Genomic DNA, 25,092 nt, shown 5'->3' on the forward strand with positions numbered 1-25,092 from the left:
TAGATGGGTTTGATGTTTGATACTACACATATATCGATTAATATATATACATATATATATATCTAGTGTCGACTTAGCAATGGGAATGCTCATATGTATGCGGGTATGCTTTTATGTATGTTGTGCACATGTCCATCTATGTAATATATGCAAGCCGATTGGAAAGAAACGTTTCTAACATGATATACGGATATTTTGTATTTTTTGAAAAATTCTATTCTTCTATTGGAATATCTAGTATAAGGGCACTAAACATGAAGAGTAAGGATTGAACAACTTTTTAGTGGCAGAATTGGGGCTTGTAAGTTCTTATTTCTCGTTCCAAGACCAAAGAAAAACCATTCTCAAAAGATATTATTTTAAGATATTCAAACATCGTTTACTTTTTAATTTAATTAGTTAAATGAATAGGAATTAAGGTTTAAGGCACAAAAATAACCACCGTACGCTTTAACATTTCCACAATCGATTCGCACATAGCCAGTGTTTACTGTTTACTGTGTACTGTATTCTGCACTGTACTGCAAGACAAGGTGAGATTGCGGTTGGGTGGTTTGGGTGGTTTCTGGGTGCAAAGCTAAGCCACAATTTTCGCTATATAACAGCCAAGCGGTTGCCTTTGATCTTGGATGGCGTGTGACAGTATTATTTGTATTTGTAACTGCACTTTTTGTTTTTAGTTTCATTACAAAAAAAAAAATCACAAAAAAAAGTATATGTATGTATATACACTAGACACGATACAGACGCGTTTCAGCTAAACATCGACTTTAAGTTTGCATGGTTGCTGCTTTTTGGCTTCAGTATGCATTTTTGGATATATATAAATAGTATATATGGTAATTATAGATATACTCAATCTAGGTACGATCTATGGATTGTCTACTCTAGGCATGTTTTGTTGGTTCGGTTTTCGGGTTTTTTGGTTACTGTTTTTTGTTTTTTGATTTGAGTTGGTTTTGGTATTGGTATTGGTTGCTTCCGTATATGGTACATAACACTATGCATGGTTTTGACTTGGATTTACTCACAAATATTGAAGTATGTATGGTAGATATTATAATAAGTATTACTTACTGAATTCTGCAAAGCATAATGGAAGGTAATTACATATTAAAATTTTACTTTTAAACGTCAACATTAATTTGAGGGGGGGTAAACATTGATTCGGAGTTATTATTATAATAGAGAGAGAGAGAAAACAAATTGTGTGAAGAGAATACGAATTATGAGATTTCTGACGGGGGGATTATTTGTATATAAATATATATATATACAAGTATATAGAAAGTATATCAGCTGACTGACTGGTTTGATTGATTGACTGGTTGATTGACGACTGGTTTGGTTGATTGATTGACTGACAGACGACTGATCAATGACCTGGCTTGATTGAATCATGGACATATGGAAATGGTTAAATGCAGTTGTGAGAGTTTTGGGTTAAAGATTATTTTGTTGTGGCTTTTGTTACTTCATTTCGATTGCGACAAGGAGGCTGATTTGCGGACTGTCGATAGCCACATCGAGTTACCGATATGGAGACATTAATTACCAATCCAAATTCGATCACTGAACACAGGACTTTGTCCCTACAAACAGTATTTGAGTTAAGTCGATGAAGCTAACGAAAGTTTAGGGCTTTCGAGTATCTTCCACTTCTCTTCGGTTTTATTCGCGTATGTTGCTAATAGATAATATTGTTATCAATCATGTTGTAGTATATAATTATGTTTTGTTTTTATGTTTACAGATATAATCAATAGAATTACGAACTAGTCAAATAGATGCTCCCATGCTGTCTACGTATTTCTAAATTTCAAAAGAACAAGCACCAACCGATCAAATTTGCAAATCGGTTGGGGTTTTGTTTTCAATTGCTATATATAAATATATTTAACTCATGCCAACAATAAATTTTAACACATGTCTTAACTAATTTATTGGAATTTTGTGGATTGTTTTTTGTAAGGTAAACGAAACGAGAAAAGTAAGGCGAAACCAATAAGTTGAAGAAGAGGAAGTAGAAGTGGAAATTGAATAGGTTATTTATAAGTATACATATTTATATATATATATATATATATAAATATATATATAAGGATCATATACATATATATGAATATGGATCATATATTTCAAAATATTGAGCAAATAAAACAAATTATAGTGCTGTACATGCAACTGGTATTTGAAGCGCATATTGGAGGTAAACGAGTACGAAACGATTTTGGTATGGAATGGAAATAGTTCTCTTAATAATTCCGGTCTATATCATGTGTCAAGGATCTGCGTTAAATGGAAATGATACCAAAAACAAAACGAATGCCAAAACAAGGCAATTTGTGTTTGTCAATAAAGAAAAGGAAAGTAATATGTAATATGAATTTCAATCAAAGTTTAAGGTAGGTTAAAAGGTTTACATAAAAATGGGCTTAATTGGATTTGATAATTCAAAAGCGATTATTCGGAATTAAAATACAACTGTGGTGAATATATTGATTGTGGTGGTCAAGGTGAGTTGGGTGAATGAGAATGGTTAGCTTTATGTACAGTGTTTCAGCTTTCATAATTTCATTACTTTAGATTCTTGGAGGTGGAAAGAAACTCTCTTCATATTTTTTAGAGGTTCTAGATGTCAGATGTCCAGAGAAATATCAAAATGGACCGAGGTATAAGGGGGACGTGGGAAGGTGGATTGTGGAATGAACGAATGCGAAACGGAACCGGAACCGGGCTGTCACTTTCTCACACTGACACCAACTTTCACCACACATGCACTCTCTATCGCCCTTCCTTCACCCTTCCATTGAAAGTAAAAGGAAAAATAGGAAAAAACAGGAAAAACAATGGAAAGTTAATCGAAATTATAACAAGATACACGAAATCGTTTTCAACAGCAAACCAACAAACAAACAAACAAACAATCTAACTAACAAACATACAAACAAACCGAGATGGCGATGATGACTGGTGGCCAAAGGATTTCTGGGGTTTTCTGGGGTTAGCATGACCATATATAGGGGCATTTTCGGAAATGGATTTATCGGGGGGCTCTAACGGTATTATGGTGACAGTGAGCGAGAGTGACGACGGCAACGTTAAACAGTTAACGATGACGACCATCAGCAAGAACATCAATAACATCTGGAAGAGAAGAATACAATTTGCACTCACTCTCACCTGCACTTCCAAAGCATGGTAAGCTACTATAAGTCCTAAAAGAATCACAGTCGAAACAGATATTAAGGTTTTTAACGCTGTCGAGTAGAACGATGCCTGGAAAAAAGGTAAATCGAGAAATGCATTCAATGGATTCGTTTTGGCAGCTTTAATTAATTGTACTTGTGTGGGAATGTAATAAGAGAACTCTCACCTTTGTGTAGACACCGGCACTGCTCAGTTCGTTTTCGATAACCATCACGATGATCCCGAACATGCCCATGACCAGGGCGTAATCGCTGATCCGTTTGCGCTTCTCGAAGAGGGCTTTCCTCTTTCCCAGGCGATAGCCCACATTGGGTTTGTGTTTGGCCGAGTTTGTTGATGGCTTCCTGGACGTATTGCCGCCAGTAAGAGCACGTTCTTCCATATACCTGCGGGGTTATTCGAGTTCAATCAGATGGACAATGTGTACTCCAGAGCCCACACTCACTAACACACACTCCCCTTCCACTTCCAAATCCCCTTCAACTCTCTCCTTTCACACTCCCACACAGGGATATCCATTCTGTTGCTTGTAGCGCAATTCACTACCAATAAATCGATGGTTAGCTACTTTAATTAAAGGACGTGTTGGGGATGTAATTATAGTATCAAACAATTCTATTCCATATGGATGGATGGTTGTGTTGTGTTGAGAAAAAAAAAACATTGTCAAAACTGATGTAGTTCGATTTGTATAAACATTACATAGGCCACTGTGTTTCCATTTAGTTAATCATTGTTTTGATTTAATCTCATATTGATGCTTTGACTGCATTTTCACACCTTGTTTGTTTTCTTTGATGCCGTGATTTTGCATTATTTTTTTGCTTAAACGTTTTACTTTTTCATTATATGTGAGTATGCAATGTCTAAACGTGTTCAATTAGGCTAACTTAATTCCCTGCCATGAATGATGCTATTTAGGGATTGAAAAGCTATTTGTGATGGTCCATTTATTTATTTTCAGTCTACTAATGAGCTTTGTTTTCTAATTGGGATGCGTTCATTTTTTAGCTAATCTTGAGATGGGAAAACAATATTGCTGATTAAGCAGGAACTAATTATTATTAAGCGTGCTTTATCATAATTTCCTTGTGATTAGTTTTTGTTCTTACTTGACCGAAATACACCTAATTCCGGGCTAAATAAATAAAAGGGACTTACTCCAAGGTCCTGATCCATTTTCGTACTTATTTTCACAGGTTTTTACCCCCCCTCTAAGTGCTTTCCACAGATCGCTGACTAATGCTTGAGTGGCCGGGGGGCTTGGAACTGTCGAGATTTTTACGTGGGGCTGTCGGGGTATCCGGGTATCCGGGTATCCGGGGGTTAAGTCAACCCAACTCAACTCTAGTCAACGGAACTCAACTCGAGCAGATCCAACTCAGCTCCGTTCAACTCTAGTCGGCACCTTAATAAATCTTGCAGCCTGAATGACAGATTTGTGTGTTTTCGCTTTGCTCCGGCTTTCCCAAATGTGTCATATCAATTTGTATCTTATAGATACACAGCCACCGACGACAAGAGGACAGAGCACAGAGCTGGGGGGAGGGGGCAAGCGCCAGCTCTTTCGATGAGCCAAAGATGGCCAATAAAAATTTTGCTGACAAATGAAAACATACACACACAGCTGGCTGTCCTCGTTTTCGATGCCCATATAGCCACATTCACAATCGCAGTCGTAGCCGTAGTCGTAGTCGTAGTCATAGTCATAGTCATAGCCATAGCCATAGCCATAGCCATAGCCATATATTCAATCCCCCGTCTTTTTGTTGGCCCCCCTCTATAAACTGCTGAACTGTGCCAAATTGCCAACGTGATTGCAGGAAAATATCCTGCCATCCACGACATTCATAGAGATTTATGTGGAAGCCAGGACAGCAGGACCATCCCAGTATTCATTCGTGAGCGGAATTCACTTTAGAGTGCTCAAATTGAATCGCGTGGACTCCTTTCAAGCACTCCCCAATGAATATTACCCAATACATGGGGCACCATTTCCATTTTCATTTTTGCCCTCGCCAAATCATCAATCCCGGGTTCACTTGTCCTGCCATTGACAGCTAATTACTGTCCCCGGGCCATTCAATCCATCAGTCAATGATTTGCCCACAGTTACGGTTATCGTTGCTCCTACTCATTGGCATTCCCTTCTGTGGCACTGCACCTTATCTAAGCCGCACACTGAGCGAAAATCGCACATCATATTACTACTTGTTAAATGCTTTTAGTACATCATTCTATATATATATGTTCCATCTATCTAATCCATGTCACCTATGCATGTTTAGGGGAACTAATTCGAATTCATGAACTTTATGAATTTTATACATCGATTTTCTTGGGTGTGGGTGCAACAAATCAGTTTGGATACGAACTCTAGGTGGAGTTGGATCTGTTTTGAATGGGCGGAAGGGAGGGGGGCTATATGCTAATGAATGCACGCTGCTGTGGATACGTACTCTACTGGCGGTTCGGATCGGGCTATACATACATTTCATACCTAGGGTAGTCTGAGTGGATACCCACTAGTGCCTCGGCCGCTTCTTCGTTGCATCCAGATGAGATCTGTTCCCGGTTCGCAATGGAAGGTGTTTTCATCGAGCCAGGAATTGAGAGTGTCGACGCCGGTTTGCGGAGCTAAAATGTATACGTATTTCAACTATTAGTATCAATACCAGTATCAATCGATTGAATTTCAATAAATAATCAAACGGTGTTTGTGTCTGGACAGAGTGCTTGAGTGCTTAAGCAACTAGCATTTGGTGAATAGCTATGCAAATCAATTTGAATTCATATGTATACTTTACCATCAGTGCATATTCTGCAACTTATTTAAATGTACGCTAAATGCATTTCATTTGTGTATCTCATATTTAAGCAATTCATAAAAGGCTTGAACACATAGAATTTTTTATGGCTTTCATTCTAAAAGGCTTTGTAGTTTTTATTCTTCATTTACAATCCTCTCATTGTCTTCCCCATGGAATAACAAATTACACTTATGAATATCTCCAATTTGGTTTCTTCCCTCACAGTTTACAGCCCACAGCCGTCGTGGAAAAGAAATAGACTCATCTTCCTGGAAAAGCGTTCTTTATCCTCCGGAATGACGACATCATCACATGCAAAATGACTATCTCTTACCCTGGCCTCCATCTAGATTCTTGATTCGGTGTAAATCCAATTATTTTCGTCTAACCAAAATTAGACGAAAAAAGCCGGATTTGAAAGAGCGGACGGGAAATAAAAAGAAATCCACTTGCTTTCTGCTCTATCTTTATCTGGGTAAAAGATAGAGTTTTGCGTGAAAACAAAAACCCAAGAAGCTCCACTTCATGGTTCCCTTTATATATGTATATATATATATATATATATACAGACATACGTAGATGTGTGCACGGCACTCTAATGGGCGAGAAAAGTAAAAAGGAAAAAGCGGCGTGTGTGTACAATTTGGTCTTCATATTTAAATGAAAACTAAAAGATAAGTAATCTGCTTTTCTACTTGCCCTCCAATATGGGTGCGGTTTTGCATATGCTGTGCGGGCCCGAAAGAGAGGGAAAGTTAAAAGAAAGTAGTAAAAGTCGTAAACTAGACACACACTCACACACAAGTAGACAGAGAAAGAGAGAGATAGAAAGAGAGAGAAAAAGAGAGAGACTGAGAGGGAAAGCCGCAGGACGGCCTAAAATTTAGCTCGGAAACAAAATTCTTTTTCTCCTCTTTCCTTTTTGTTTCCTTTTTTTATACTTGAATTTAAGCTTCTGCTGCCGTTCTACTGCTCACTCAGTTGCTAAATCCAAATATTTGTTTATAAAGAACAGCTCAGTCCCCCTTATTTCGCCCATGAAAAGGCACCTTCTTTGTGGGAAAAAAAAAGACTACGTGACTGGGCCACAAGGCTCCAGCTTAACTTGTACTTCACTTACGGGATCTTGGGAGAAAAAAGACAAAAGCGACAAAAAAAATATAACAAAAATTGGCACAACTGCTGGAGAAGCGCGTTGGTCCAAGAGAGCAAGCAAGTAGAGTGCCAAGTGCATATACTGATTTTTAATTTCACTTTCTGTATATCTCTCAATTTTCGGTTGGAATGGAACTTGGTTGCACTCCGTTCTCGATTATTGCTCAATTATCTCAGTCATGCACTGAAAATAACTTTTTTTTTGCGGAAATGTGCACGAAGTGTTTTTTTTTAAGGAAATAACAAAATAAAAGAACTTTGGCTTGTGTTTGCTATTTCCCATTAGAACGCACACATATAAACTTGTCTATTTGATAGTCATATGTTATCATTTTCTGAAGAGAGGAAAACAAGAAAGTCTTTCTCCTTGTGTTCTCACTAGACCACACACACATAAAAATTTGTCTATTTGCAAGTGTAGAGTGCTGTCGCTTTGAATGGCTAAAGCCATAATCAGTTTTTGGCTTTCGCAGTTTGTCAGCTGCTCGGTGAAAGCCAGCCACTCCCCTGTAATGAAAGCTTCCTGCCTCCATTTCCCTCTCCCTCTCTCTCTCTCTCTCTCTCTCTCTTGTTCGCACTGGCAGCGTGCTTGTATCTGTGTGGGCCCCAACATGCGTGCATGTGTACGTGCGTGTGTGTGTGAATTGGTTTATTCTAAGTAGATTTGCTTGAATGTGGCTCCGGCTCCTTGTGCAGTTGTGTTACTTGTGTCACTGTTTAAGCCAGCTGAAGGGAGATGAGTCAAAGTTGTCCGACTTGACTGGGATTTCCTGTGGACTGGTCGTCTACAGCGCCATACAGTGGGCGATCATGTGGATAATTTGACAGATTTGTGGGCGTGAATGGGTTGCCCTTTAACCCCGGCTAGTGCTGTCATAATTGGGTAAAACGACAAATCGTTGTGCGAAGCTAAGCGTTTTGTTTCGATTGAGTGATTGTCAAAGGGAACGAGTAGTACAAATAAGGATCTACTACTGCAACATATGAGTCTTGGTTTTCATTAGGATATATAGTATTGTATATAGTACTCAGACCCTAAAACTAAAGCATACTTATTGGGGCAATAGTTACTATAAATGTGAATCTACACGTTGCACATACCTAACATGAATAACAGATAGTAGAAGGTGTAGCCGTCGTGGAAATTCCTTGAGCCTCTTCAAGGACATTTCCTAATTCTTGGCAGCAAACACGACTCTAAACACGATTCCCTTGCCTACACAATCAGTATTTATCCGACACATTCACAACCGAAAATCAGGCAGACACAAATGGAGAATGTTGAAAAGAACGAGGGGAATGCTATGTAGACACTGAGTATCCGATTGTCGTTGCCACAATTGTTTGTTATCGTTTGTTTGTTGCGTGCTGGCCACCCACTTTCTCGGTCCCCAAATCCCAGCCCCCCAACCATCAGCCACCCCTCCAAAAAAGGCGCACACACTCACAATTTTGGGACACACGCAACGAGGGGGTGGCGATGGGCGGTAGGCCGTTTTCTGAGGTGGGGGTGAGGGGAAAGAGGGACACACACGAGACCAACGTCAACATCAACATCAACGCCTACTTGTCAGCAAAGGGTGTGGATTTTCGGGGGTGGCCAGTGAGGTCCTGCTTTGCCCCCGACCACACATACATATGCAAAGAGGGCAACCGAAAAGGAGGGAAAATCTATTTTTCGGCAGATGCGTGAATTTGTGCGAGTATGTGTGTGTGTATGTGGCTGCCATGTGCTCGTGAAAGCAGCAACGAAATAAAAAAGAAACAATATATATATATATGTATGTATAAAAACAAAACAAATTGCGCATATTCTAGGACATCTAATGTCAATGATGTTAATTGGATTTCTTAATTAAGTTGAAAAGCGTAACGGGAAGGAGGAATACCCAAAGAAAAAATAAAACGGTAAGGAGCAGATTAAATAAATGCCCCAAAGGAAGTCATTTAACTTGAAAATGTTGCAAGTTCTGGTGCGAGGAAATAAGCTCCTTTGAGTGCCTCACAAATGCCCGAGACCATCGGGCATAAATTAAACGAGAAACGCATTTAGTGAAGTGGAGTGAAATGAAAAGCCATCGAAGAATAAAATAGTAGAGAAATTCAATTTACACGGAATTTCTAATGCGGAATGTTATGAATAGGATAACTTATAAAACGTTGATGGAATTTCAACAATACCGAAACTCGCCACTCGTGGAATTCAATTAAATCTATGGAAATAGCCAAAATTCATGTGTGCTTAAACAAAGCATAATCAAATTTTAAAATCTATACAATCAAATATTGTGGCCGCTAAATAAAATTAGCCTCGGGGGCAAATGAATATGATTTCAGTGAAATCGAAATGTACAACATGGCCAAATAGATACAAAATTTGTTGTTGATTATGTGTTAAATAATACATTTAATAAATATTTTGAAAATCTTTATTAAACCATTTCACTCAACAAACATCTAAGTGACACTTGTGTGCACTTTAGTATACTTTAAATTACGTCGAGAAAACGAACTATAAAAAAGGCATATTCCTGATAAATTGGCATTTAAGTTTGTCCAAGTTTACAAACAGTGGAATTAACGGGTTGGAAAGTTGTTGGCAAGAGTGTAATTTTGTTGGGTAATTTTGCGTCTTTTGCGTCAAACTTTTCGTTTTGAAGTACTTGGTTAAGTAATTTCGATTGCTGCCCAACCCCTCGTTGGCCCCAATTTTATCTGTCTCCTAGTTTTTTGTTTTTGGCCTTTGGTCGATCACGCACGCCGCAAAAGAGATGTGTTGTTGCCATTGGCATTTAGCCGTTGCCACGCCCCGAAATTATTTCTCACCTGCGTTCTCACCTCTAACCAAATTAACATACTCATTGCCGACACAGAGTTTATGAGCTTCGCATGGACACGCACGCATACTTTGCCAGCTAACAGGGCTAACACTCACACACACACACATACACGCATGTGCAGCGAAAGGAAATTGGTGGAAATTATCGAGTTTCCTATACAAAACGCGGCCATCACGCAAAAAGGAAACGAAACTAGGAGAGAAAATACGAAACAAGCGACGAAATTGGTAACAACTGGTTGCAAAATCCAGGGTGAAGAGGTCCTGAAGTCGGAGTTAACGATGACGATTAGGCTCAGCCTCATGTGTGTGCGTGTGTGTGTACGCGCGTATGTGTGCGTGGTTTCGTGAGGGTTTTCCCTTCGCTTTTCGGTTTGCCTGCGTTTCCGTTTCCGCTTGCCTCCCGCTCTGCTAACTCATTGTTGCCTAATAAATTTAGCGTAATTCACATTACATTAAGGTTACGTTTTCTTTTCCTCGCCAGGAAATCTATCCCTCCCACCGCTCCACATCCATCTCAAATCTCTGCCAGCCGGAGTGCAGGAAATATATAATGAAGTGTTCGCTTTGTTGGAGCTTAATTAGGCGTATAAGTAATATTTTTACCCTGCCCTGCCCTGCAGCGCACCCTTAGAAATTTTTACAGCACAAGGAAGCGAGTTTGTGATTCGATTAAGGAAATACATACGAAATGATATGTAGAGCCATTTATCCAGTTTTTTAAATTAATAGACACTTTTTATATTTAGAATACAAATTACCGTAAAGTCATGATTTTGGGTTAATTTATTATATATCCAAGAAGTAAAGAAAATAAGTAAGTAAGAGCAAGAACTACGCGTTTCTCCCAGTGCAATTGTATGTGTGTTGTGTGTTTGGGACCTGTAAACTTTGAATTACTCAATTAGTTCACCCTGAGTGCACAATTTGGTCAGTTGCTTGGAGGAGGGGGGATGGCTTCCCCATTTCTGTTACATTTCTTTTCTTCAGCACCAATATTTTCTTTTTTGAGGGGAGTGAATGCGGTTAGTTTGTAGTTGGCCATTCATCACTAATCAAATCGGTTCCATTCGCCTCAGCCGCTCAGCACAACGTCGCTGTGCCTTTAGATCTGCTGCCGGAGATTGATTGCCGGAACTACCGACTCGCATATACAACAAGCCCCAATCAGGGGGCGTGGCCGATGGTAAGGGGGGGTAGGGGGTGGCACTGAGGCTGGAGCGTGCCAAAGCGGCGCATTCAGTTAATATAATAATGATAACTCGACAATGACAGGAAGACGTCTTCGAGCAAAACCCTCCAAGGCGTCTCGAATGCGCCTAATGTCAATGGGCGGGGCGTGTCAGTGGGCCGCTGATATACACACACATTCACATGTATATATGTAAGTATATATGGAAGTACATCGACATGTACATATATAATGGACGAGGTGTTAGTTGGTCTTTGCATGTTGCAGGTTCTTATGATCGAAAATCAATATATCTAACCCTATTGTAACCGCACACACACCCACACACACATACACATACACTAACACCACACACCGCAATCCATTGAAATTCGAAAAGACAAACGCAAGAATCGTTAAGGTGACTCAAGTAGCAGCGCATGGTGGGGTTATTGGCAAAGCCACGAAACAATAATGCAAATTGTTCAGCAATTGAAAATTGTTTACTTTCGACTTGTGACACACTTAGCGAGCGCGTAATGAAACGACGACTGGCAATGGAACATATTTAAAATGTTAGGCAAACAAACAGAAAAAGTTGGCAATAACCAAAGGGTAAACATGGTAACACAAATCAGGTGGGGTATCACTAGAAGCAGGGACTTTAAAGGGCTAATGACTTAACTATACAGCTATAAGCATAAGAATAGAAACAGCCATTGCCTAGTTTGACCCCATATTTCGCTGGAAAAGATATAATATCTATATAAACACTTGTATGTGTTTAAGTGATTCTTAAAGCATTCAAGCAAGTACTTAGTTATTCGCTCAGTGCACGGCCAATAGGGGCGGGCGAATGCCTAACCAAATAATTAATAAACAAACGATACCAAATAGACAGTGCCATTCGCGCGGCCTTGACTCGAATGTTTTCACTTTTGGATGAACCGCGGAAGGGCAAAGGTATTGTATTTCGCATTTGATGGCACCGGCAATGTGGCCAAGGGGTTGTGGGGGTTGTGGTGGTGCCATGGGTGATGGAGTTGGGCCAACTAGAACAGCTAGACTAGGGCTAGCTGAAGGTTAGACCCAGTTAGGCTCGCATGCTCGCTCAATTATCCAGAGGGAAATAGTGAAATGCAAATAGCAGGTGGCCTAACGAGGGGAAATGGAAAGGAGCAGGAGGTGAAGGCGGGGGCGGCAGTGAAGGGACGGGCAATTTGGTTTCATTTACAATGATTTCCTTCCACCATAAGGGCAACCTGACCCACCATATATGTATGTGAGTCGGCTCGATTTGATTCGACTCGATTCGATTGGAATTGAAGTTCAATTTGCTGTTGATTTTACTTCAGTGTGCATGCTTTTTATTTATTTCTCTTACTTTTTTTTCACGACCAGCCAATATGGCGGTCATGGCCACGTGCGGCTTCCGTTGCCCAGTGTGAAAACAATAACAAAACTTTCAGCTCACACACGTGGGGCCAGGTAAGTGTGTAATAAGGTTGGGATTTTCAAAAAAAAGGGGAAAAAAAGTGAAACATTTAACTGGCATTTGGGGAGAAGAAGGCAGGGAAAACAGAACTGGCATCCATCTCGGGCACGTGTCTCTCAACGTTTTCACATACAGCATACACTGCAGGAAACAACAATAGCCCTAAAAAAGAGAGGAGAAGCCCAAAATGTCCTGCGCGCCAGAAAGGGATTTTTACCAAAAATTCTGCGTCAAATGCGCCAAAAATGTTAACCTTAGATTTCAAAGCATTTGTATGTAAATATGTACAAATTTCTACTTTAAACTGTACTTTAAGTCAGCATTTGTGGTAAATCAGTCTGAATAGAAATGTGAATGCTTTCTTAATTCCACAAAGTTGTGTACGTTTTTACGTATTTATCTAAACAACATAAATCACAATTATTCCCCTCTGTGTACGAACGTTTGTGTGCGCTGAGGCATGGAAATTTAATCCCTTAAAGAAATTTTCCTCAGCCTGGAACTTTTTGCGCTGCGGATTTGTTTATGCGTGGGCCCATAACGCGAACGCTCGAAAGGCGAATTTGTTAATTGAATTTTTTGATATTTTTTTTATTAATTTTTTTTTTTTGATTTTGGTACCTTCAATTGTAAGGCACCCCGCGTCCGAGGCCTATATAATCCCAGCAACAGCAGAGACGTACCTAAACCCTCGACCAAATCCCATTTCAAGTGAGTTTAAGGTCTTAGGGCCAAGCCTGATTGAGTAACTTAATAATTCAGAATTGTTTGCAGCCAGTGGGCCTCATTGGGATTTGCATCTTTTTAAGGGCGGCAAACGTGGACCCATGCGGCGTATGCGTTATCTTTCGAGAGCCAGCCGCCCACTTGGCCACGCCCGCCAAATAATACCAACAATAACAGCGACGAACGTTGGCAACATGACGTATACGCAATAACCGACATTCATCCGCCCCGTTGCCATTTATTTTTTTCTTATTTTCCGTTTTTCTTCTTTTTTCCATATATATATTTATATATATATATTTTTTTTTTTGTTTCCGCCTTCCTCCTCTTGTTTTATTGTAGATTATTTGGAGTTTTTCACGTTTCGCTGCTTATTGCGTTTGCTTGGCGCTTCGATGCTCTTATCTTGGCCATTGTTATTACATCCACGGCCTTACATAACAACCGCCAAGCCCCCTACACCCACACCCAGTGGCACTTGCGGTTTATCAAACGTAGCGAGTTGCATAAGATTGCCACTGCCAGGGCCATTGGCAGGCGAAAAAATGGGATTCTTTTTGGTTATTCTTCTTGTTCTTGTTTTTGGCCAAAACTGTCAACCGGCCAAGGGATAAGTCTAACACACCCACACATACACCCACAATCGCACCGGAACACGCAGCAAAGGCATGTAACAAAGTCACAAAAAGAGAGTGAGAGCAGGAGCAGAGGAAATGTCAATCAACAAGCCGGAACTGAAACTTAATGCAACCGGCTTGGAATTTCTACACCATCGAAAACAGCAACAGCAAAATGTCATAAAACCTAGGAGAAAAACAAGATGAAAATGGGAGAAAAACCAGCACGAGAAAATGGCACGAGGAATCCCAGAGAAAAACTACTACAAATACGAAGCAGACGGGGGACAATCAGTTAAGACATGGCCAGGTGCTGCCGGTTAAATGGGTTGACTCGAGCCAGTCTCCAAGGACTATGACTAGGATAACTCAACTTGAAGTGTACCAAGAGGACACAAAAACAAAAAAACAAAAAAAAGGGAAGAAAAACGGGCCGAAATAGCGACAGAATGAGAACGAAAGCTGCAGAAAGTATGGCCAAAAATGTGTCGTAACTCTTAGCCGGAATGTTGAAGAGATGTGACAGCGACTGCCTTTCCCCATCCAGAGACAGTAATTATATTAATATTATCCCTCTTACTTTTACTTTGAAATTTACACAAGATATTCTTTGGCGTTTTTATATAGTCCAATATATATATTGGTCGCTTAATGATGGACTTTACTTCAACTTTTGTACTTCATCTGCCTTTCATAAAATATTCAAGGCGCAAAAAAGTTTATGGTTGAACCAAAAAAGTTTGAATCACTCTTTGAGCTTCTTTCTTTGGCGCCCCTTACTCGCATATTGCAATATATGTACATATATTTGTATATATATATCGTTGGTTGTTGTCCACACACATATGCGGGAAAATCATAAATTTCGCCTACTCTTCGTTTCAAAGTTTTTCCTCTTTTCCTGATTATTTTCGTGTAGCCGAGTAGCGGGCGCCAAGAAATATACTACGTTTTCCATCAGCGCAACGATAAGAGGTCTCTATACGTTTTTTGAATGGTTTTTGCTCGTGTCAAGATCTATTCAATGCCGCCGATTGATATTTTTAAGCACATAGTTTACATGCTTTTATTCTGCTGCTAACGGAAAATACTCAATGTACCCTACCAAAAATTTAAAATTTCAATGATAAAAACCGATTAAATGATTGAATTTCAATGATCTTCGGTGAGTTGCCGTTGAAAGTAATTGTACTTGATAAATTCTTTCTTAAGTGCAATACTTTAAAAATTATATCAAGAGCTAAAAAATCAATTTCTCCTTTATAAAACTAACATATTTAACAATTAATGTAATTACAAGTTATTGATTTAAAAAAAATGTAAGAAAACTTGGATAAATGCCCTATATTTGAGCCATCTTTTTGAAGGAAAAGCTACACTTGTCTTCCGAAACCACTCAATAGACAATAAACTCATTGCTAAGATTCTTTGTTCCGGCTAGCCACTTCCTCTTTCTTTTCTTTTGACAACTTCTTGGCCAACATCTTTATGGAGAGTATTGCGAGATTTTTATCTATTTATCTATGGATGGCGATATATTACATTTGCCTTTGTTCGGGGTTTCCCAGCTCTGTACTCCTCTCGTTTTAAGATGTTTTCTTGTGCTTTATGGGTCTTTTATGTGTACGCTTTCTTTGGCTGTTTCCTTTTTTATTATTTCCTTTTACTTTCTCTTGCCCCGAGGCGATGCTACCATACTCCCGTTACTTTTGCAATAGCTATTTTATTTGTTTTGCTTTTGCTGTTTTTTTTTTTGTTTTTTGTATTTTCTCTGCCTTTCCCAATACCCGTAATATTTCCCACAAAATATGGTATGTTATTCACCTTAATTCGCTTGATGTTTTCTTGTTGTTCGTTTGCTCGTCTTCCACTTCTACAACATTCGTTTGTTTGGTTAGTTATCCCGTTATCGCATTGTTTCGTCTTTCATTTTTAAATGTTTGCTCGTTGCTGTATGGGTGTGGATGTGGGTGTGTGATTGTGTGAGTGAGTGTGTGTCTGCGTATGTGTGCGTGTGTGTGTGTGTGAGTACCGGAATCCGGTTAAAAGAAAACTGACGCTATTTCTTCTCTATTTTGTTTGTTTGCCGCTGCCGATGTTGTTTTTTTTGTTGTTAATAATAACAATTTCACATACACGCACGCACTGAAAAAAAACGGGACTCGTAAACGTAATTGCAAGTGTAACGGCAACAGTAACGGTAACTGTAACGATAGCTGCTGTTGCTGTAACTGTAACTGTAATTTACTGTAACTGTAATTGTTGTTGTTGCTATTGTGGCTATTATCGTTATTAAAATTATTGTTGCTGCTGTTCATGCCTTTGTTGTTGTGGCCGTTGCTGTAGTTTTTGTTCTTCGTTTCATTTGTCATGCATGTACTTGTGCATATTATTCGTATTTTCTTTAATATATATATTTAGGGATTTTTTTTTATTATTATTTGATTTTATTATTATTTTGTCGCCTTCGAAGGTTTAGCTCCTCTGCGCTCGCTACGTCAGCCATGGGTGTAAGCACAATACAGACTGAAACAGAAACCGACCGAGAACTGAAAATGAAACGGCGCTGAAACGAAACGGAATCTTCAAAGCGGCGAGGACGTCGCTGTCGCCGCAGGCAGCGAAGCCGGCAGAGCGGAGAGCTAGTTCAAATTAACTCGACCACAATATTCCCGTTACGTTGCGATGGAGAGCGATGAGCGTTGGAAGAAGAACGAAGAGAGTACCCGAACACCCGATCTCTTCGCTCCCAGATCCGTTAGCAAGCCGCGGTTGATAAATAGCCCCAGAAGTACAGTAAAGCCCAGAAAATGGCTGCCGCTTGAAGCCATCAATCGGAATGAGGCAGTTTAATAATCTCTTTTGGAATTACAATGCATCTGCACTTTAAATAAAGTACAAGCTTGTAAAATAATATGTTTTGTAATTTTCTAAAAAATGTTCTAAAAATGTATCAGACTTGGCAACAGAAGAAAAAGGCAACCTGGGTTTCTTAGCATACTTTTTGGAGGCTCTTTCTTGTGGGATAAGTTTTGGAGGCTCACCTGTACCAGTAAGAAGTGAGCAGCGTGCACAGGGGAGTGGGTGTGTATGAGTGAATTTTTTTTATGGTGTGCGGGTGCTGCACGTTTTCTTCTTCGTTAGACCCAGATTTGCCTGTCAAACTGTCTTTATCAGCTGTCGCTGCCGCAGTCGCTGCCCTCGTCCGCAGCACTGGCGCTGTTTTATTTTTTTGTGTTGCCACTGCAATTGCAATTTCGTTTTTGGCTATAATGAATTGGCATTGTCATGTGTGTTTAATTTGGCGGCACGCGAAAGGAGCACCAAAAATCTGAGGTGAGAGAGAAAGTTGGAGAGAGAGTCGGCGCCGCCTCGCCTTTCTCTCTTTTCCTTCTGCCATCTTTACTCTCTCTCTCTCTCTCTCTGTTTGTCTCTGTCTCCTTTTGACTGATTTCCAATCCACTCAACTTTATTTCTCTCTCTATCTATCTCTCTAGGAGTGCGCTATGACCATCTCGCTTGCACGCACCCACGAGTACACGCACAAAGCAGTGGGAGTGCACACCCACACCCACACACGCACACTTCGGCACTTAAAGGAGCGGCAGCGACGTCGACTGCGGCAGAGAAAGAGAAATAGAATCAAAAAGAAGAAGCTGCCGCTGCTTCGTCTTCTTCTTCCACTTTGAACTTTGAGCTTTGCTTATGACTTTGAATTTTATTTTTTTTAGTTTTTTGGTAACTATATAGGATAATGGTCAACTGGCACGCGATACTAAAATCAAAATTGAACTTTACAAGTTAATCCTTTTGCGGTTGTACACAGACACACGCATACACACATTAAATGATACTCCTTTTCGGCACATTCAAAATAACATTTAAGAAATCTAAAAAAAAAAAGGGGGGAGAACTAAAAAACGACAGGGTCGTAGGCAGAAGATGGAGTTCTTAAGAAAAAACAGAATCAATATTTTTTGTTTTAGCTTGGGCATAGTCGCAGAAAAACTTAATTTTAGAAAGACAATAAAACTGGAGTATAAGATATTGATATAAGAATGAAAATTATATTATATATCGATATTTTATAAATAATTAGAAATTTATGTTGTTTGCTGAAAAGTATGTTTTCAAATCAATTCAAGCGATATAAACACTTCTTATATAGTAAGTAAGTAAGTGAATAAATCTCTTTTTTGAGGGGGGACATTGAGCCCCACAAAGCCCCCTTTGCGTGCGCCCGAGGGAGAGAGTGAGAGTAAGAGTGAGAAATAGAGAGTGGCTTTGTCCGTGGCCTTCGCTTGGTCCTGCGCATTGGAAACTCCGATTTGCGTAAGGTGATGGTCTCCGCGGCCTCCGCGACCCTCCTCCGCAATCCCCCCGTACCCTGAGGACCCTGGTACTCCCCCAATACCAAATGGATGCTCAATTCAAAGTTCCAGCTACGCGATTTCATTGTCATCGGCAATTGCCGCTGTCCCAGTCGTATTCGCCTATAGTCACGTTGTTCAGCTATATTTTGTGCATGCAAAGAGTATGCAGTGGAGTCGCGCTAAGATGAATCGCAAGAAACTCAGGCAACAACAACTAGTACACATGTATCTCCGTTTGTTATGATCTTTATTACTTGGCTTTTAAACATTTTTAGGGAATGCTCTATTAGGTTAATAATTAATAATTTGAGGACATTTTTCATGTATTATTAAGACGTTTACTCTAGAGGGGCTTGACTGTAGGTCGCACGCACCAGCACACGCATACATCACACACTGGCACACTGGCACACACATACACTTGAGTAACACTCTCACAGATACGCGAATGCATTCTTTGGCGCTGATGAACTGACAAATGAATTGGCCTAGCAACCGAAGTTGATGCCATGGCAACGCACATCCTCCGCACATCCTCCGCACATTCTGGCCATCCTTGAAGTCTCCCCCGAACTCCACCCACACCTTCATTATTCCAGCAAATCTTTAAGCCTTTAATTCCGTACGCATGCGAAATCATAAGGCAGCGATGGAGAAATTGAAAACGAATTCAATTCGCACCTTATTGCATTTTTCTGCTTATGCCTTCTAATTGGCTGCGAGCTCCTTTCAATGTGCACTCAAACCCACGGAACATCTTCATTGGAATTTCTTTTGTAAACATTCTATTTAAATATATACATATTATAAACATTTATTTCATTATTCTGTAAATAAATTACGTAGAAGGAAATGAAATCCCCATTTTTTTTGCCGCAGTGCACTTAAGCTGCTTTGCTTGCAAGCACAAAACAATCAACAACCAGCAACCGGAATCCCTTACGTGGGATTCTAAGGCAACCCCAAGCCACTTCATCCATATAGCACTACAAAGCCTTATTAAAGCACCACTCATTTAAATAAATTAATGCATTTTGTGCAGCTCCTACGGCAATTGTCTCGAGTGTCCATCACTTGAGGATGACATTAACGTGCACATAGGACATCGCACCTAATTCCTCGGTACCCCCCGCGCACCTCCGTTTGCACAATCGTCGACCCAGATATCAAATGGAAATGTCAACGGAAACGACAGATAGTCAAAATGTTGTCATGTCGGATTTTGAATAATTCATTGAAATGAAAACTTTATGCATTTGTCAGCCATTTGCCATTCCGGCACCTTCCCCTCGGCCACTTTCTTATTTTCAATACAGCAACTGCGGGGGGAGGGGGGTGGGTATTGGGTCATCGACAGGATGGCCAGGATTTGATCCATCTTGCCCATGCTGACTCACAAGGAAATGCAGTTTGCGTAGCACAAATTTAGATGGAGATCAATGAAAAGCCGCTTATGATTGATTGTTGTTTTTGACTGACGATTTCAAATTCTATGAATAGAAACCCAAACTTGTGAGCTCATACATTTTTAAAAACAATGAATGGCACCACAAATGCATGCAAAATGGTGTTCGAGGATAGGAAAACTATCCGGAAGTAATACTCGTACATTAATGTCTATCGTGATGATCGATATCATCGAAATTATCTATCGAAAGTGATATCGATTGTTTTGCCCGATCTACGAAAAGCTTAGAATGTTGCAAATGGCGGTTTTCAGCCGTTCAAGATCCGCCGATGCAATGAATCATCGATCAACATGGCCAGAGGCACTGCACCGGCACAGGTGTACTCCCTCAAAGGCCGGACATCTGGTGAAGCACGTACATGTGCTTTACGCCGCACACCATACGCCGTATGCCTTGGCAAATGACTCAGAGCAGCTGTACAATTGGACTCGGACTATGGCGCGACCTTTAGACGACGACGGCGACGATTTTAGACCCATCCAATCGTCCGGCTTTCAGTTTACGGCGGACGGTGTACTGTTTACGGTTTACGGTTCGGGGACAGTTCGCTGCAAGTGCCTCTTGTCATATTTTATTGATGGACACTTGGGCAAACATCGTGCATGCACTCGCTAAGATATATAGCCGTGAACATCCATCTAAACGGATATAATATATATATATGTATACATATAGATATAAACTGCAGTCGCGGTCGAAGACTATTATCATGAAATTTTAAAAAGTTTCCGACTATTTTGCGCCACATAATGCCGAGGCAATAAGTTATTGGACTATTGAGGCCACCTGGGCCAACATTGTTCACAGTCGAGTGGAGACAGGGAATGGGTAATGGGTAATGGGTAATAGGTAATGGGTAATGGTTAGTGGATAGTGGATGGCTGGTAATGGGTAATGGAGAACCGACTTACCCGCTGACACAGTAAAAGCAACACACAAAGTTGACTCTTGGTCGATTGGAAGTCCTCGAAATGCAGACATATGGACGTCAAGTCAAAAGTCGCAAAGCAAATGCCTTAAATATTTCAGATGACACGCCGTAATACCCATTGGGAGTGCATATATATAATATTTATCATCATCTAAATATTCACGCATGTGTCGTTCCGCCCATTTACATAGGCTAAAGTAGATATAGTGCATGTATGTATGTATATTTGGTGTATCTATAATTCATGTCCATGATCTAAAGGCCCGGTTTTTCCCCCGAGGATTACGTTCTTTCATTGCTCATATGCCATTAATTACGTGGCGATTGGCATTGTTTAAACTGCGCCGGAATTGCCTGTTCAATCGGCTAGGTCGTATATCAAAGCAGTACTATATGTGCACGATATGTAACCAAGAAAATAAAACAGTTGCCCGTTTTATGGACTATCTGTAACCCGAAAACTATGACCCTGAATCCACATTATTGTTATAGCAATGAGGCTGATGCGATCGTTATCCAATTCCAATTCCAATCCTAAATTCAAATCGAAATCCAAATCGCCTGCCTTGTAAACAATATATCAAAGCATTAGATACAGACGCATGAATCGGGCGATACGATCCAAACACTTGAGCGAACTTTATGTCTTTATGGGCGTTTTTTCTTGTGTTTCGAATGATGATGATGGAATAGTCGAATAGATGGATCCCCATTCCCCCCAATTTTCCCTTTCAACAGACCCGCCCCCCCTTTGTCAGCCGCTTTTGTTGATGTGCCTAGTTCCCACATTTGTTTTGTGTTATTGCTTTCGTAGCCCCCACTCCCCACTCTCCACTTCTGAAAACAAAAAAATAATAATATCCTGCCATTATCTGTGCCATAAGGGTGTTTTCAATTGGTCATTCGCGTCGGCATTATACAGCATCTAAATATGACTTCTATATTTAGAATATTGTGTACGCGGTGTGCGGAAAATTAAACTGTTTGAAAGTGGTTATTAAATATTGTAGGCTTCATTTCCGCTGAGTACTAGCACTTAAATCGATTCACATATATATCCTAGTATCTAACAATTTCAAATTTTAATGAGCACATGAGGAAATGGTGATATTGCAGTTGAAATTGGCGGTAATTTGTGCTACATAATTCACAAAATTCCGCTGGAGATTGAGCGACTTTGCAAAGTTTTGAATTGCTGAAAACGCTGCCATTAGATTTTTTTTAGTTAGCTGCAATCTTTTGGAACAAAAGATTCTCTATTTTCAATTCCCATTGGCTGTATTTCCTTGAGTAAAACCACCGACATTTGCCAGTGCTGTGAAAATTCGGCAAAAGTTTCGACACTTTTTGCAGGGTACAAAAGTTTCGTGACCCAAACCTATTCCCCAAGAGTTCCATCGTGTGTCTGCGATTTGTTTTTGTTTTGTTCTGCAGATGCTTTGGTTGAAAATAACTTCGAAGCGTTCAGCGACAGTAGAAAGAGAGCGCACTAGTGGCGGAAAAGAGACGGCAATCGCGGAAAGGGGAACCAAAGCGATTTATTTATTTTTATATATCGTAGTTTGGATTCTGAAGCACAACAGACACGTGGATACCGCCGACAAATTGGCGAATGAAAATGGGCATACAAATGGCCAGCAGATAAGCTGGATACGTCATAGTTTTTTGAGTACACTGCGCACAGTTTCAGTTTCATTTAATTAAATTTTCCACTACAATTGTGAAATGTAAAAGAAAATGTACAACGTGTCGTATGCGTAATTTTTTTGCTATAACACGTATACGTATAACACGTATACGACATGTATTTCGGTTAGAAATATTTTGTAGCATACTTTTAAGCACAATTTTAGATGGTTTCAAATCTCTACCCAGAAACATTCGATTTTAGTTTGTTATTGACCTTAGTCAAGCATCTGTTAAATTGACATGCTTTTGCTGGAAAACTCCCCCCCATATTTTGTCGAGTGTAGTCTTACCAGAATGGGTCGCTCGTTGGCGTAGGACAGCTTGCGTGTGCTGCGCAGCGTTTCCAGCCAAAGGGAGTTCCTGCGGGCGGCACTCGTGGCGCCACCAACGCTGCCCGTTCGCGTCATCAACGCAGCGGTCGTGTTCAGCGGTTGCGACATTTGTGTTTGCGGCACTTGCGGCGTTAACGGTTGTAACGGTTGTAGCGCCTGTGGCGACGTCATCATCACCGTCAGCGACGGTGACCGCGAGGGGGTGGGCGAGGGCGTCATGGAGGGGCTGACCGATGGGGTTGATGACGTCGACACGACCATGGGCGGCACGGGCGGCATGGGCGGTACGAGCGGCATGGGCGGCACAGATGGCATGGGCGGCGGCGGAGGCGTGGCATGGCATTTCTGGTAGAGAGCACTCTGATTGCAATCGTTATCCATGCAGAAGGCCGGCGACATGCTCTTCTCCTCCAAGATCCAAAAAGTTGTTTTGCGACTTCAAAGAAATCAGAAACTTGAGGTATCCAAGTGGTTTTTTTGCCTATTACTTTTTACTTGCACTGCTTGGCTTTGTTACTACACATCTCATTAATGCAAAAGAGTATCCTTGAAGTTGATTTTTAGAACCGAATATTGAGGTTCGCTCACTTAGGTTCGCGTTTTGGAAAAATTCACTGTTTTTGTTTTTTCAATTGGAAGCAAATGTTTTTGTTTTCAAGAAATGTACAGGCGCACACAAACATGTTGCCTTAATTATAATTAAAAGATTTTCCAGAAAACATGTACAATGTTTATTTTAATTAGCGATTCTCAGACCTTGCCGGTTACAGGTTAAAACCGCACTGTTTAAACAATGATTTATACATTTTCTTCGTGGAACACATAATTTATCACAATTTTCCAGCCACAAAATCGCATTGTCAACACCAACAAACACACACATATACACAGCAAAAAAACGAAAAAGGAGCAAAAGAAAAGGATTCTCTTGAGTGAAACAAGTACACGAAGCGGCACAGATGAAAATCCGTGAGGTTTTGATGTGATATTGATTGGAATTGAAATTATTTCTGGCCAGCCGTATTTTGACTTTCGACTGCGTAATTGTCCAGAATGTAAACAGATTGGGGAAGCAGGCACAATTCACCATTTCCACAAGCCGTTCACGTCCATTATAATATTGACCGATCCGATCCGATCCGACCCGATTCGATATGATGCGATCCGCAAGCGATCTGGAAAATGAACAGAGACCCAGAGCTCCCAAGTTCCCAAAAATTCGAGAGCGATCCCTATCGAAGACGCCGCACAAATGGCCTGCCCACCAAAAGTTTTATTTATATTACAATCTGGTTCGCTCCGGCCTTCTTGTTCCGCCAATATATCGGAACAACAAAGAGCATCAATGTGCCAAAACTTGGGTATCGACTTGGATATGCCCATTAACCAGTGATATTTTCAGATCTTCAATAATGCACAAACATGTATTAATCCCAAAAGTAATGTATCTTGCGACCTAAAATTTGTTTCGAACAGAAAAAACCCTATGAGTCAGTGATAATACCGCTTATGAGGCACACATTTTTCGACCAGCACGCTTCAACTGTGGATCGTGGAAGCCAAGTGGACAAAAGGCAGCAGGTGGATGGCCAAGATGAGAGAGACCGTTTCGGAGAGCGACGAGTGAGATACACGCTTGTGGAAAATCGGTGGAAAATCGGCGAGAAAGTGGTTGAGGGGGAACACCTGATCGCGTCGACGTCATGGAAATTAAAATGTTGCAGCTTTTACTGCGGGAAATATTAAATGCTTCCGCTCGGCACTTAATTGCTGCTACCCCCAAGAGACGCAAATGCTGAACTTTAAAAATACCCTATATATACTTAGTTTTTGAATAAATGTATACGTACATCATATTGTTCATATTATCAGTATATCAGCAATCAATCGGTGCGTTCATCACAAATAACAATAATCGGTGCACAAGAAATCGCAACATTTGCAACTACAGCTTACCTGTTCCGAAAAGTTATAGATATTTCTTAAATAATAGCTAATTACGGGTGATATATGGAACTACGGGTCTACATTCAAGAACGGATGCAAAGTCGTACGGGATGCTGAAGCGGATTTGGAAGTGGATGCGAGCGTATGGGATGCGGATATGTAAACTTGCGCTACAAGCGGCCAAAATGCTCAAAACGGTTTGGAAACGGGTATTTTTGAGTTTTATTTTGTAAGGCTGTTTTTGAGAATTTTAGGGGGGCGGGGAGGAGGATTTAAATTGAGAATGGACATGGACGCAGTGCAAACTAGGAAGAAACGAATGCCAAAA

General features: G+C 40.4%; 1 protein-coding gene across 25 annotated transcripts in view; it reads right to left on the minus strand.

Annotated features, from left to right (window-relative positions):
* Window positions 1–25,092, minus strand: part of LOC6524152 (small conductance calcium-activated potassium channel protein) — a 61,275-nt gene that overhangs the window by 19,068 nt on the left and 17,115 nt on the right. For 9 of the 25 annotated variants that reach the window (XR_005561052.1, XM_039373892.2, XM_039373895.2 and 6 more), the window contains 3 exons: window positions 5,702–5,847; window positions 3,377–3,596; window positions 3,178–3,279 (listed from right to left, as the gene is read on the minus strand). Coding sequence is in view for 24 of the 25 variants with exons in the window: in XM_039373892.2 (XP_039229826.1) it covers window positions 3,178–3,279; window positions 3,377–3,596; window positions 5,702–5,847 (468 nt within the window). In the remaining variant the exon portion in view is untranslated. Of the gene's footprint in view, window positions 1–1,077; window positions 1,084–3,177; window positions 3,280–3,376; window positions 3,597–3,655; window positions 3,753–5,701; window positions 5,848–15,847; window positions 17,579–22,775; window positions 23,402–25,092 lie in introns of those variants that run through there. The other 16 variants (XM_043207035.1, XM_043207038.1, XM_039373900.2 and 13 more) reach the window with 9 other exon arrangements.

The sequence above is a fragment of the Drosophila yakuba genome, chromosome X, assembly GCF_016746365.2.
Source record: "Drosophila yakuba strain Tai18E2 chromosome X, Prin_Dyak_Tai18E2_2.1, whole genome shotgun sequence".
NCBI lineage: Eukaryota > Metazoa > Arthropoda > Insecta > Diptera > Drosophilidae > Drosophila > Drosophila yakuba.